Raw genomic sequence first — 15503 nt, forward strand, 5'->3', positions numbered from 1 at the left:
AGCCTCTCATGAAATTGAAAGAGAGAAGTTGAGCCTGCTTACAGCCGATAGCTGACTGGTTTAGTGCATTTGTGGAGGACTACCCTAACCGAGTTGCCCCCCGGCCTAAGGTGGTTTAGACAAAGGTTCCTCACATTTTTGGACTTCCATGCTATGAGGTAGCCTCAGGTGAACTGTGTTTAACCCTCCATGAGGGCAGCAGCATGTAATCCAGTAGCAACCAGTGAAGGAAGGAGTTGAATTGCTGTTAGTCTTTTGAGAAGGATGCTTGTCTGTGAGAAAAGAGGCTTGGGTCCTAGGCATCATTAACTATGATATATGGCGTAGCTATTTCAACAGGATTTCCTCTTTTCTGGCTCCATTATTGTTTTTTATTATTATTATTCCAATCAGAATGGAGCAGAACCTTCAAAGGGAGGACGGAGAGTAGCCAGCCTTGCAGCCTAGTAGTTACAGTGCCACCCTGCAAGAATGAAATTCAGGTCCCCTCCCTACCTCACCAAGGGCTATGATCTTGGAGCTGTTGGGTGAGGACAGAGTATGCAAACATGCTTTGCTACCAGGGAAGGAATTGCAGAGCAAAGGCACTGAAGTCAAGAACAGAATTTCAGGCTGTGTTCTCAGAAAACTTATGTTCTTTTTTTCTTTTTTTCTTTTTTTCTTTTTTTCTTTTTTTCTTTTTTTCTTTTTTCTTTTTTTCTTTTTTTCTTTTTTTCTTTTTTTCTTTTTTCTTTTTTCTTTTTTTCTTTTTTTCTTTTTTTCTTTTTTTCTTTTTTTCTTTTTTTCTTTTTTTTTTCTTTTTTTCTTTTTTTCTTTTTTTCTTTTTTTCTTTTTTTCTTTTTTCTTTTTTTTCCCTTTTTCCCTTTTTCCCTTTTTCCCTTTTTCCCTTTTTCCCTTTTTCCCTTTTTCCCTTTTTTCCTTTTTTCCTTTTTTTTTTCTTTTTTTCTTTTTCTGCAATTCAAAATCTGGAGCCAGTAGTGGAGAATACAAAAGGACCTGAGAAGGCCCAACATCCTCAGTGTTTGCTGTTGGATAGCTTGCATGAATATAGCCCTAGAGCACTATTTTTCTTATACAGGGAGGCTAGGTGCTCAAGGCAGTCTGCAGAGTACACTTGAATGTCTGGTGCAAGAAAAATGCATGGCTAGCCAAACTTCCCTTTGCAAGGAGTCCCATGTATCTAAGTAAAAGTAAATATAAAGAAGCCATAACCAAATGGAAATATTCTTCAGTTACCCATCTGTGGTTCCCAGGGTGCATTTGATTTATACTGTTGATCCCAGACTCTCACGTAGTATGTAAGCACCCTAAGATGGAAATCCAAGGGGGAAGGAGAGCTATTAAATATTATTGTTGGTCCTTTTCTACAGTTGTTATATAACTATACTTGATGAGCCAACTAAGCAGGCTATCAATTCTTCCTACATTTAATGTCACCAATTGTATAATTATAGCTCTGTCAAGCCTCCCAGCCTACTCTATGCAGTTCTTCTTTTACAGTAGGAGAAACAATGAATTCCAGAAAGGGGAAAAAATGAAGCCCATAAGTAAGTCTAGCTTTAAAAGTTCTGGCAGACCAATACATATTTGCTTTCAAGGAAAAGAATTTTGAACTGAAGGGGAAAAAAATCTTGATTATCTGCCACTTCCTCTGTACCAAATTCAAGCATGCCATAGAACACAGAAAAAGAGTCTTTTCATAGTCTGGAAAATCACCTCTGGTTATAATAGTCACAGATTTCCAAAAATCACCCTTAAAAATCAATGAACACCCTTAGGAGTTGGACTCAATGATCCTTATGGGTCCCTTCCAACTTGGGATATTCTATGATTCTATGAAATCTCTGTTTAAGATTAGGAGTCTTGTTTTCCTGTATCCTTTTGTCACTAAAACGTTAAGACACGTTCCTCTTATAGTTTCAAATGATTTGGAAAAAATAACAAAGCTTCCATACTCCTGTCCTCAGTCATCTCTATATCGAGTGGATTTCCCTTAAGAAATCAAATTATGGGTTTGGGGTAGTTTTTTGTTCATGGGTTTGTTTTTGTTTTTCTTTATGGTGGGCCAGTATTTAATATTTTTTCTACCAACTGACAACACCTCACCCCCTCAAAAAAAAAAAAAGAATTTTCAAAAGACAAAAAACATTTTTATAGACAGTGCTTACTCTTCCAAAACAGTGAAGTGTTAGTAGAGTTAAGATGATATTACATACTTTTTTTCTTTCAGAACACATTTTTTTGAAGTTTGACTAGGACTAAGCTGCTTTAAAAGGCTGTCTTCTGCCTTGTATGTCTTCTTATCACTTGGTGAGGGAAGGATGCAAGACTGTGAAGAAAAAAGTGGAGACTTAGAGGCCTAGTGGATCTGTGCAGAGAAGCGTTTGGCCTCATGATAAAACTCAGTGCTGCATCATTGCAAGAAGCTGACATTTGATGAGTGCCATTCCATAAACAATGATCAATACAATTCTCCTACATTACAAAACTATTTTGTCTCTTCTGGTATACAGCCTTAAGGCTGAAACCACGCACCCATTTTGTATGTAGAACCAATATTTGTTCATCATTGCCACACTCCTTATTACTTCAGAGAATTTAGCTTGGATCCATGATGAACGTCTGCAGGGTCTGTTGGCAGGAGGTTTTTTTTGATTTGCACCATGTACTTAAACTGGTGACAGCATGAAGTGCTTCACCCAGCAACAAGGCACACCACTAGTGGCATCAGTGCAGGGCTCTGCTGAGCCTCTTCTGGCTTCCTGAGGAGCTCTTCTAGTGCCCAAAGGGTTAATGGATATCTGTCTTCACAGTTGCAGTAGAGACATCGAGGAGACTGATTTTTCATTTATACTGAGAACTTCTGGTACTTCTGGTTGTTGTAAGGAGGCATTAAAAGAGTATAAATTTAACATATTTCAAGTCTACTTTTAAGCCTCTTTGTACTGTCAGAACAATCTACCGAAGACATCTTTGTATAAATAATGTGAATAGGGCTAAGCATTGAAGGAAGTCCAGCTTTGGAGTGCCTACATTGTAAACATTTTTTTTCTGAATACTCCTCACAAATAACAATTCAGCCAGCAGATAGATGCTGGTTTCCTCCTCAGCAATATTTTGCCATCTCAGTACCACATTGTTCTTGCTGTGGCTTCTAATTTCTTCAGATTTTCCCTGTAGGCTTTTCCTATGTCAAACAACGTTTGTTTGCACTCTCATTTTACAGCACTGACTCCTGGAACAGCTCCCTTCTGATGACAATCACAAAGAGCCGCTCCTTCTCCACATCTTATGCCATGTCTCCTACCAACAACCTGAATGCCAAAAGGCAGAGCCGGCAAGGTGAGTGGGTACCCATGACTTTGTCAGGCTCACTTAGCTCCCAGAAAACTTGGTGATTAGCACATGCAGCTGCTTTTGGTCTCTGTGTCTCTTCTTGTTTTTCCATCAGTATGAGTATAGTAATTTACTTTATTTAAAAAAGCAGTGGCTTAAAATACTGTAACTCACAGTGATGCCATTGTAAATGTTTTGACATTTGTGATTTATAGAGGTTAGTCATGACATGATGTGGCAAGTGTTATACTAAAGCTAGTTCTGAGTTATATCCATGCAATTCCAGTGACTACAATGGGGCTGAGAAAAGAGTGTTTTCTATAACATAAGTTAAATTAAATGCCTTTGTATGTTGCCTCACTGAGATTTCCTACATAAGCCCATTTGGAGCTGGAGGCAGCATGTGACCATTCTTACACAAACATGTCCAAGACAAATCCATTATATAACTCATAGGTCTGTCACTGTATGTTCATTATCAAAAAAGTTCAGGTAGCTCTTACAGATCTTTAAAGAAGAGAGACGTGTTTTGTTTTGTAGTTTGTTTGTTTGTTTTACTTAGTTTGTTTTACTTACTTGTAGGGCCTTTAAAGAAACAAATTCTCTTTTAACTGAGAAGAAATGGAGAAGGAGACTTCTTCACTGATAATGGAATGTTCAGTAAGACAGTCATGAAGTAGTCTTAATCTACAATAGCATGGTTCTCTTCCCTATACAAGGGAGCGATAAGATAAAATTTACCCATGCTTTAAATTGCAGTTGAAAATGATCACAAGGCCTTCCTTTTTGTTTTAAATGAACCCATTTTTTTGTTTGTTTGCTTCTTTTGTTTGTTTGATTTTTGATTGGTTGGTAGTTGTCGTTTTATTTTATTTTTCCAAACATAGAATAATGCTGGGATAATGTTATTCAGAGGTTCTGGTCACTGAGACATCAGATGGAAATTGATACATGCCTGAGGCCTGAAATTGAAAAAGTCAGGGAATCCAAACTTAGAAATGAATTTAAAGATATGGCTGCACAATTGTTCTGCATATCTAGCTCTGTCACATTACATCTCTTTTTCAAACTGAAGAGTCTATTAAATCTCTTCTTGTACGGAAGCTGTGTTATGCCGTAGTGAAGATTAACTAACCCAGTATTATCTTAAAAGTGTAGCAAAAAGTCAAATTAAAAAGAAATAAAAATAAACTGGAATATAATGGAGATATACTACCAGGAATCCAGGAATTTATTGTAGAATTTAACAAAAGCAATTTAGATTTGTGATTTTCAGAGATGAACCCATTAACTTGAAAAAGCATAGTTAATATTTTCTACTTGGAAAACGAGACTTAGCACACATATCAGTCAGATTTATGTTTCATCTGTTTCACTTTCAGAAAGCATTAGTAGCAATCTTTGCTGCCCAAAGTTGTGAGCTAACCAATGATGAAAGGAGAGCTCCGTTCCATCACTAGCAATTCCTAGGGGCACCAATTCACAGGAGTAAAAATTTTGGCCCAGATTTTTATGCTGAAGATTGATATTTTGATGCTTTAAAATATTTACAATCATGCACTTTTAATTATGATTTGTTTTTATGTTCCAACTAAAGAATAGTTTCAATTTGCCGTAATTATTATCAATTAAACATTTGTGTATTTAGGTGATGTTGAATCTCAAAATTACACTGTAGCAACTTCACAGATTATTTTTAACTCCTGGATTGTCAACAGTAAATCATATTTTAAGCTGACATCACAGTAAGTTATTGGGATAAAATGCTGCAACTTTGCACGTATATACTGCAAGGTTAGTATATCATAAACTTAGATCAATATAGGACCTTATTCTAAGTTAATCGTGTCTGGAATGCATTTAGGTAGTGGGCACAATTCAAACATAAAACCAGTTTGAAGTTCCCAAGGTCTTTGTCATTCAGCTCCGAAGATGAGCATGGTAAATGAACTGGGGCTGTGTTCCTTCAAACTTTAGAACAAAGGTCAGGAGGTATGTCAATTTAAATGCATTTCCTTTTAAGATAGATGTTGTTTGCTCCCCTGTGCTTTATTGTAATCGACCTTTCCATCTGAGACTGGAAAATATAAGGTGGATTCAAAGAGAAAAGACATGGGTGTGGTGCTTAGGGACATAGTTTAGTGGTAGGTAGATTTGGCAGTGCTAGGTTAATGGTTGGAATTGATGATCTTAGAGGTCTTTTCCAACTGAAATGATTCCATGATTCTGTGATCTCACATGTAGAAGTTCAAATATGATAGGAATGTGGGTAAGCCTTTCTTGTCCCTCCTGTACAGGTGGAAACAGTGAAGCAAAGACATTCTGCAGAACAGTCTAGTTGGAGTCTGGTGCCTCTGTCACTAGAATATGGTGATACCTGTAGTGATGCCTCTTATGCACATCTTTCATTTCATGCCTTTCAGCTAATGTCAGATCTTCAGAAGGTAGAAACAATTGATGATGATGGAGCTTCATCATTCTGTGACAGCCATGAGCTTGACTCAGAGTAGAGGAGGGTTTTCTCTCTGTTTTTCATTTTGGAAGCTATGCTAGTGCCTGCATATTGCAAGAGGAGTATTTATGCATAGTGAACTCATACAACCATCTGCTGCTACTGTTAATTGACAAGGTTCTTCTTTTCTCTTGCCAGGTATCCCACCAAATATTTCACCTCTCACCTCCCCATGCCATTCACCTATTCAGGGGACGCCTGCTACAAGTCCTACTGGAAAAACATCATCTGTGTCATTTCCAGACTCAACAGATACTGACATGAAGCAAGGTTTAAAGCCACACAAAGTCTTAACTGCTACTCAGAGTGCACCTAGCCTGTCAGACCCTATCATCAGCCCCTCTGTTATCTGCAGCAGGTAAGATGGTAGTTTGACATGAGTTGGATCATTTCACATTGTCCCTGCAAACAAGCTCTTTTGGTGCATATGTAAATTCTCATAATCTGCTGCAGTATAGATATTTTAACATTATTTAAGCACTTCTTAGCATGTGAGTAATTATGTGGATTGATGATACAAAGTGCTTTTATAGTGCAAGACAGTTAGCTACATTTTCAGCTTTTACTTGTTTGATTCATGAACAAATTCCACATCAATAACTTTCAGATCTGAAAGTTGGATTTCATATTAACAACTTGAATTTCTCATGCCATGCTGCTAACATGAACAGTCACAGGCCAAGTCTTTCAAAATGGGCACCTGAGGTTTGATACAAAAATCTGACTGCTAGGGTTTTAAAGCTGCTGTCCTGTAGCCCTGTGCTCAGTGTCTGTGATACAGGTGTTCTAGCAATGCCTGAAGAGTAAGTTATTTTGAGCACTGGCTCGGAAGGGGTGAATCCTGACCTCCCTAGGGTAATGTCAGGTTATATCCTACTAGGATTTTTTTCAGAAATCATCTGTAGATGAGTTCCTCCGACTGCTAAGAGTTACAGTAATAGTTTAACTTCACACTTTAAGGCAGCCCATTTTTAGGTTTGTTAAGTTAGATTATTAGAGTTTTCAATATGTGTCTAGTTGCAAATACCAGTATTTAGAAGCCAGCTCCAGTGCAGTTTCAAGGTTACTTTACTGGTTAGATGTTACTTTTGGTCATAGTAGTGGGGTATTTGTGATTATCAGCTAGACAGCAGACAGCATGTCGTCTGACCAATATGCTGGGTTAAATGTTACCGAGGTACCAACTATCTTTGAAAATAGTTTTTAGTTTCTGGCTTCAGCCATGTGACTTAGGATGTGTCTTGCTGTGTTGTTTGTGTACAGGGCTAGGAAGTCTGTGAAAAACTCATAACTGAGTTTGCAAGCTTGCTGTAGGGAGCCATGTTCACTTGAATTCAGACCAGGATCCTGACAGGCTTTTAAGGCAAGGTTAGGTGGTTAAATAGAAATGAAGTGCTTTGCAAAGATATTGCAAAACTGGGATTTGCACTGATTCATCTGAAATGAGACTTATATTATACATGAGAACATACACATAAGTCCTGTTACACTTTGCCTTTATTACTACATACGCAGATTATTATTACTTTAACTTTAAATTAACTTTAAATAAATTACTTTAACTAGTAACAGTTATTGCTGGCAATATTGTGTTAAAGAGAACAGGTATCTCATAAAAATAACAATAAATAAATAAATAAATAAATAAAAACCCCGATCAATGTAAGACTGTTGTAGGTAGTAATGAAATATATTTTCTTGAGAGGTGTAGAATTTGATTTCAATATAATCACTGGTAAATGTTTATTAACATTTATATAGCTATTATCTTGTTTGATCTGTGGAAGTTGCATAGCACACTTTGGTTCTTAATTTCCTTGTTTTCAAATGCTTAGACTGTGTAAGAACTTCCAGTAGTGACATTGGCTGGCGTAGACTTTGTTGTTGATTATTTGAAACAAACACGTTATTTAAAATATTATGGTATAATGACTGCTAATAGAACTGACATCCACTATTATTAATAGTCACTGTCCGTTTAATGTCTATTGAAAAATCATAACCACTATCACATTTCTAGCCATTACTATACTGGGATGTCATATCCACAGACAAACTGAACTGCACATAAATAACGCACCCTTCAGTAATATAAGCACAATAAAGAAACAAGCAAACAAAAAAAAAACAACATATATATATATATATAAAGAAAACAAACAATTAAAAAACACACACACACACAATAAAGAGATGAAATGGCCAAGACAAACTGAGTTAAATTAGCAAAAACTGGAAAAGAATTGTTTCGTGTTTGAGTATTCACAGTGTAGCTTGCTGGTCTTCATGGTGTGCAGTGCTCTACATTTCCTGTAAAAAAAAAAAAAAAAAAAAAAAAAAAAAGAAGCCTTGCTACAAACTAATACTAGAGTCAGCAAACCTCTGCCACCAACTCCTTCCCCCAACAACAACAAAAGAGGAAATAAAGTTTCAATGGATTCAGTGCTTTAATCAGATCTACCCAGGCAACGGCATCAAGACAGAAGTTTTACTTACATACAAAGTGAAGTGTGGTAGGATAATGGAGTTTGAAGGCTATGTTAAACAAGAATGTATACCAAACAATGCTACTAAAATACTTTTTAAGTAATCACTCTTAATTCTGCTTAGTGGATGAGGCAGGGATCCTGTGAAAAAAAATGTTAAACAATCCTGTGATTAAGAAGTATATTATAGTGCCTGCATATGAAGGGGGATTGGGTTAAAGTTGCACGGGCGCATTTAATTCTGACAAAGAGCAGATTTCAAGTGTTCTAATAGGTAGCTCAGTATTTTTTTTTATTATTTATTTATTTATTAATACAATTTTTTATGTGGACCGGATATACTAAATCAGCGCGAGTTTTTATATGTTCTGGAATTAAAGAGGTGCACTCATAATAATGCTGAAGCCTTGTAGTATCACAACCAAAGACTCTATTTCTCTATAACTTTTACATTTTGACTTGTTATCATTGACCTTATGGCAACCACAAGGAATGTTGGAGAGATTTTTTTCTCATCTTGTTTATAAACCTGAGTGATATGAGATTTATTTGTTTGGCAGTGCACCGTGTGTATCATTTGTGGATTTGTACTGTTATTTTGAATTCTTTCAGGGATACGTTATGTTTGCAGGGCATACCAAATTCCAGAATATGTTTTTGACCCCATCAAAATCATCAGGATTTCAGCCATTTTTATATGGTGCACTAACAATGGTGCAAAGTTTCTAATCCAAAGTTTGACCAATTTAGATAATTTTATAATTGTTTCTTTACAAAGACTGCTATGTATAGTTTACACCACAAAATACTAAGTCCAAACAGAGAAAGATATTAAAATGTCAGTTTTTCATGGGAAGATCTGATATAAATCTGATATATCTGATATAAATCTGATATAAAAGCTAAATGAGGCTTCAGACTTGTTAGTTTCTCTTGTGAATTCATGCTATATCATTCTTCCTTCAGGTCTGAGATTCAATCATATTGGGACATAGTTATTTGAGATATTCCAGGTGGTACTGAATTCGTGTTTAGGGCTTAAAGGGAATAGCACACAAGGTATAAAGCATTTTAGCAGAAGGGAAGAACCAGGCATTGGAAAGACCTCACTATTGCAATCCCTCCCACAATGTCTTTCTTCTCTGGCAATGATGAAGCAAACTCTGTTTGCTAAATGTCTGGATGCTAAATCACCCTCCTCTTGTTCTATCCAAAACGCCCCCTTGTTTATGCTGTACATGGTTTGTTGTCACTAAAGTAATGGCAAAACAACTATTTGCATTATTAAAGAGGAATGTATTCAAACTTTGAGCAAAGAAGCCTCAGCATGGTTGTGTTCAAAACATAAGATTGTATGGCACTTTGGCAAATTTTCATTGTTTTCTTTAATTCATGTTTATAGTACAGTTGTAGTACAAAGCCAGCTTTTTGTTTGCTTGTTTTGTACTGATAAACTTAGAAAATAATAATAAAAAAGGGCATTTATAAAAAAATCACATGGTATAGTTTAACTGTTGGTGACACAAATTAATGGTGTTGGCTATGTCTAAGGTATAAACCTGTCTTTTTGCATTTCTGACTTTCAGTAAAACTTCAGCTCACTCTTATAATTTTGTCTTTAGAATGTAGCCTATACCGTAGCTTAAAATGTGTGACATAATCGTATACTGTGAGCAGGAATATGTTTTACATAAGACTATCTAACTCTCACAATTCTTTATATGGTGTATGTTTCCTGATGTTGTATTTCAGCTGTGGCAGACCCTATAACCAAATAGAAGCTGGTGATGGGACACTAGATAGAAGTGATGGTACCACACACTCCCTGAATAGAGCAGGTAATTCTTTGTCAATCAAAAACTCCTCCTCCTTTAAAATTTAATAATTATTCGCTGGAACGGCAAATATGCGTCTGTCTCACAGAAGGAAAACATACGTAGGTGAGATCATCCAAACTGCCTTTGAGGCTTCTTTCCTTTTTGCTTGTTTAAGATGGGGAAAACCCTCGTGAAGAATATAGATACAATGCAAAATAAATATGTTTTTCCATATGGTTTTGTCTAACCTTGCCAGTACAAATAACAGTCACCAAGTGTTTTCCCGCTCTTCAATCCCTAATCCCATTGTTCACTGTCTGCAGGATATATGCTTTAATGTCTTTGGACAGATTACTCAACATTAGACACAGCCAAGCAGCACATATGTATTATGAGTCAGAGATCCTGTTGCTATTATTCAGAAGGTCATTTTACATAACAAGCTCTGTGATTTGTGTTGTAGATGATCCTGCACAAGCCACTTCTGACTATGAGACCAACAACAGTGACAGCAGTGATATCGTACAAAATGATGATGAGACAGATTGCTCCAAAGAACAGACACGGAAGGGATCCGTCTGTAGGACGTTCGCGCCTGAGACCATAATTCTGCATTCCTTGATACCACCCGAGGTAGCTTGTTTAAATTCCACTGTCACCATAGACTGAATGTATATGGAAATGAAAAAACAAACTAACACAATCCCAGAGCAATCTAAAGATTGTGGCCACGATTTTAAGCAAAAATTTCAGCAGCTAATACCTTGTAGTAAGAGGTTTGACTGAAGAATTGAAAGGACCCACTGAAGCGTGTGAGAGCTCCTAAGCACTGGCCACTTGTGAGACACTAACCGTCCATTTTGATGAATGAATACAGGCTTATAGATCTGTCATTAGGTGCTTAAGAAATGTTTGGCTTCTGTGTTAGTTTTGTCTTTAAAGGGAATAGATTGGAAAGAAAATAAATGATAATCTCAATCTACTAGCATGAAGTATTGTCTTCCTGTTCAGTGACTTCAAATTCTCAATGGCCTTGCAATCCTGGCTAATATATACAGTGATTCTTACTTTTAAAGAAATTAACACTTCCCTGAGGGTGCAGCATGATATTATTGTCTTGAACAGAATAACATTATGAGCATGCATATAACTTAAGAACATTGCAGTACATTGACAAGTGCTGATCTTCTCACAACTGCTGTATTCAGCTGTAAATTTGATTCAGAGGTAGAAGGAAAATTTAGGGGTTTTTTTGTTTGTTTGTTTGTTTTCGTAGCCTTCTGTAGAACTGGATTAATAAATTTTAAGATGGTTTGAGCTCTTGAAAAAAATATTGTAGTCTGTTGAATTGGAGTTGGACATGCTGAGAGAAGGCATCTTTCTTGAGATATTTTAGGGTTCACTCATTTACAGTTTCTTAGTAATAATGAAATGCAAGGAAGTGTTCAGAGAAATTTGAACAAAGGGGAATGCCCCATCTTTACTTTGCAGACCTTGAAAAAGAGGTAGGTCTCAGTTTAAGATGGATAATTCTTCTCATGGAACATGCTCTGTTAGCTGTGATAGATTATAATGAATGTGTCCTGATGTGGAAGGAGAAAGTGAACATTTTTCCCTCTCTACTCCAGCAAATTTAACAATGAAGAAGACAGACTCCCTTGGAAATGAATGAATGATTCCCATGAATGAACGAATGAATGTCTCTCATGGCTAAGTTCAGAGAATGATGTTTCATATACAGAATTTCCTATTCATTCAAGTGAAAAAAAATTATAAAGGAGAATGACTAGCTGTAGGGCTGGTAGAAATGGGAACATCTCTGCTGAGCTGAATAAAGTACCATCGGCTTAGAAATGATGCTAACATGACCTTAGTTTTTAACACCACTTCTTTTTCTTTTGCATGAGATGCTTCACAGAACTAAAACTTATCTTTATTTTACTTTCTGCCATAGGACAAGCCTGTGCTTGCTCCTGAGCCTCTGGTTATGGACAACTTGGATCCCCTGATGGAGCAGCTAAACAGCTGGAATTTTCCAATCTTTGATTTGGTGGAAAAAATTGGAAAGAAATGTGGTCGTATTCTCAGTCAGGTAGGAAGGGTATCTCATCTGTGATGACTGGCTTGATTATTTATCTAGAGATATGATTTAGACAAAGTATTTTTAAGACCTGTAAGCTGTTCATTTGAGAAATTATGATCCCTGACATCTAATTCAAAGCTGACAATATGAACTCCTTCTCATTAAATTCCTTACTTTTAAAATCCCATCTCTTTTAAGTTAAGAATGTGAAAGAAAACAAAAAACAAAGAAAAATAAAAAACAGACACCTATTATGCTTGTTACTGTCCACCAATGAGTTTATGTAAACCCTTCTGAATATTCTCTCCTTTCTGCAGGAGCTGTTCTCGTACCTTACCAAGTACTTAGTGAAAGGATTTATCTTGGGCCCACCATGTCAGGGCTAAACAGTAAAAATACTCAGTTTTGATGCAGGAAATCTTTTTCTGTACTGGAGATTTCAGTCAGGCAATGCAAGGCATTATGTTGTGATGAGTGCTGGAAAGAAGTGATTATGTTTATTGGTATGTGCGAAAATTAACCCACACACACAAACACAGAGGTTAGTGGATCAAGCAGATCTCACTGCAACAAGCTCCAGAGAATGCCGTATCAAATATTGGTCCCTTTGGGGTTAACTACTATTCAGCTATATTCAATTTTCCAGTGGTCAACCAGGAAAACCACAGCATGATTTTAAGTTTATTTGTAGTCTGTCTTTTATCATTCTGTAGCTTGGCAAGCGTTTAACCAGCCCACCAGCTCTCTAGGTTAATTTCAGATAAATACGCAAACTGTGGCTGGATATGGGTATTGATATACATTCACCAGTGGTCATTGAGACAACTTTGCAATACATGGAGAACAAGTGATTAAAATTCCCTTCTAGGTCTTCTTCATCATGTTTTTGTCTAGCAGCAAAGCATCTTACAGAGTCATAAATGAAACATAAGGAAAACCAGAATGTTTTTGATGGCAAAAACAGTAGTTTGAATGAGTCAAACATTCTTCTGTTTTCTCATGGCTACTTCTATGGGTGTTAAGGACTTTACTAAGTTGCATGAAGTTTTGAACCTCTTGGGACAATTTCCCTCTGCTGCTCACAGTTCCCACTAAAGCTCCACACTCTGTTTCCAAATATTTGCTTTTTGATCAGGTTCTGAGCACATTATCACTATTGCAGTAACACAAAATGAAGCCTGTGAAATATAATAGAGAAGCCTAAGTAAATAATATTCAAGATCAAAATTCACTATCTTCTGTAACAGTTGTTTGTATTAACTCTCACTCCTTAAGAGCAGAATGAAGCAAGTTCAAACTTGTTCCTAAAATAAAGATCATTCCTTTAGTTCTTCTCCCCACCTACTCATATGTTCCTAACAAAATAATTTTTAGAAATAAGAGAACTGAAATAAATAAATCTTTTTTTTTTTTTTTCCTGCAACTAAAAGTATTATTTTTCTTGTATAATTTTAAATCCTGGGATATTATCAACAAAGGAAAACAAAAGCACTAATGATTTATTCTCTGCTTTTTGCCATTAAGTGGACTCATCCATTAAAAAAAAAATAAGTAAATTAACAAGCTGGATTAACTATGTTTGCCTTGCCATTTATGAGATGGAACAGAGCAAAGTTGACACGTGCCTCTAGGGAAGCATTTGGTTTAGAAAGTAAATGCTGGCATAACATCTTTAAGGCTGCTTGAGATGTCTGTTTCTCCTTTTTGTAAAGTTAAATTGATTTAGACATGTAAAGAGACCCTGAACCAGTCAGCAGCCATAAAAACATCTGTGCAAAATATAGTGGAAAATACTCTAAATGTGGCACTAACAAATATGCATAATAGGGGCTAGGGAGGAATTTACATACCAGTCCATTTCAGAAAGGAACAGCAAAGCCCTCCAGCTGAGCTGCTGCTTCACAACAGGCCATAAACTTAGATAATGCTTTCAGTCACACTTAACGCTCTTCTTACATCTCCTATAAAAACAAAAAACCTGCAGAAGAGAAGCTCATTTGCTTTGAAAAGCAAATAATGAAAGTGAAAAAGGTCAGGCTAAAGTTAAGATCTCTCCCCAACTTTTATTGCTAGGCCCACAGGGCCAAGAAATGCTGGTGGTGCTCCTACACTGCTGGTACACCAGCAGCGTCAAGACAGAGGGGCATCATTGGGTGCGTGTTACTTGGTCCCTCTGTGGTGCCAAGAGGAATACGTAGTCATCATGTATGACTTCCTTAGAGAGAAACTACAGCCATTATACAAGGGAACAAGGGAGATCTGTCTGTGGGGGATGGAATATTCCCTGGATCATTACAGCCACCCGTGTGAGAAGTCATGTTTGTCACAGCTGGAGACCGGGCACTGACAACTTAAAAGGAACACACATTTGCAGAAATTACATACAAGAGCCAAAAAAAGGAGTTGCAGCCTGCAAGCAATGAATAGGGAACCACTGACCTAAACCTCGCACATGTCCTCCAAGACATTTACGTGTGCCTGTAACACCCCAGAGAGGAGCTGCACGTGAATGATGATCCCCATTTCTATAAAAGCTTCCCTTAGAAATCATTCAGGAGAAGCACTTGTTCAGGCAGCAGTACCAGAAGTATCTGAGTTATAAATGATTTACTTGAGCATTAGCGGTCATTGCACAGATGAACAGAAAATGGATGCAGGAGGGAGAAGGCTGTGTGGAGCACCCAGGGCCAAGTGGCTGGATGTTGTCAGAGCTTCACCAGGGCTTGCCCCTGGCAGCAGGGACCACTCCACAGCTGCAAGAGCACTGGGCTCAGTCTATGGGATGGTGACTGCGAGGGAGCTCATGAAGCAGCATGCAGTTTGTGGAGGAAAGATTTTAAAAGTGGAAGCATTTAAAAGTGGTTAATCCAGAGCAATGAATAACAACAACAATAATTACAATAATAATAATAACAATAGAATCATAGAATCATAGAATATCTCGAGTTGGAAGGACCCATAAGGATCATTGAGCCCAACTCCTGGCACCACACAGGTCTACCCAGAAATTCAGACCATGTGACTAAGTGCACAGTCCAAACACTTCTTAAACTCCAACAGGCTTGGTGCAGTGACTACTCCCCTAGGGAGCCTGTTCCAGTGTGTGTCCACCCTCTCAGTGAAGAACCTGTTCCTGATGTCTAGCCTAACCCTCCCCTGCCTCAGCTTGACACCATTCCTGTGGGTCCTATCACTGGTGATTAAGGAGAATAGATCGGCACCTTCCCCTCCACTCTCCCTCGTGAGGAAGCTGTAGACCGCGATGAGGT

At 37.3% G+C, this 15503-nt stretch overlaps 1 protein-coding gene across 3 annotated transcripts in view; it reads left to right on the forward strand.

The window, feature by feature from the left end:
* Window positions 1-15503, forward strand: part of PDE3A (phosphodiesterase 3A) — a 266042-nt gene that overhangs the window by 217540 nt on the left and 32999 nt on the right. For 2 of the 3 annotated variants that reach the window (XM_080582851.1, XM_080582852.1), the window contains 5 exons: window positions 3227-3342; window positions 5987-6206; window positions 10087-10172; window positions 10615-10784; window positions 12106-12243. In XM_080582851.1, the coding sequence (XP_080438977.1) occupies window positions 3227-3342; window positions 5987-6206; window positions 10087-10172; window positions 10615-10784; window positions 12106-12243 (730 nt within the window). Of the gene's footprint in view, window positions 1-3226; window positions 3343-5986; window positions 6207-10086; window positions 10173-10614; window positions 10788-12105; window positions 12244-15503 lie in introns of all 3 variants that reach the window. The other variant, XM_080582850.1, reaches the window with a different exon arrangement.

Source organism: Anser brachyrhynchus (genome assembly GCF_964034855.1).
Source record: "Anser brachyrhynchus genome assembly, chromosome: 1".
NCBI classification, from domain to species: Eukaryota; Metazoa; Chordata; class Aves; order Anseriformes; family Anatidae; genus Anser; species Anser brachyrhynchus.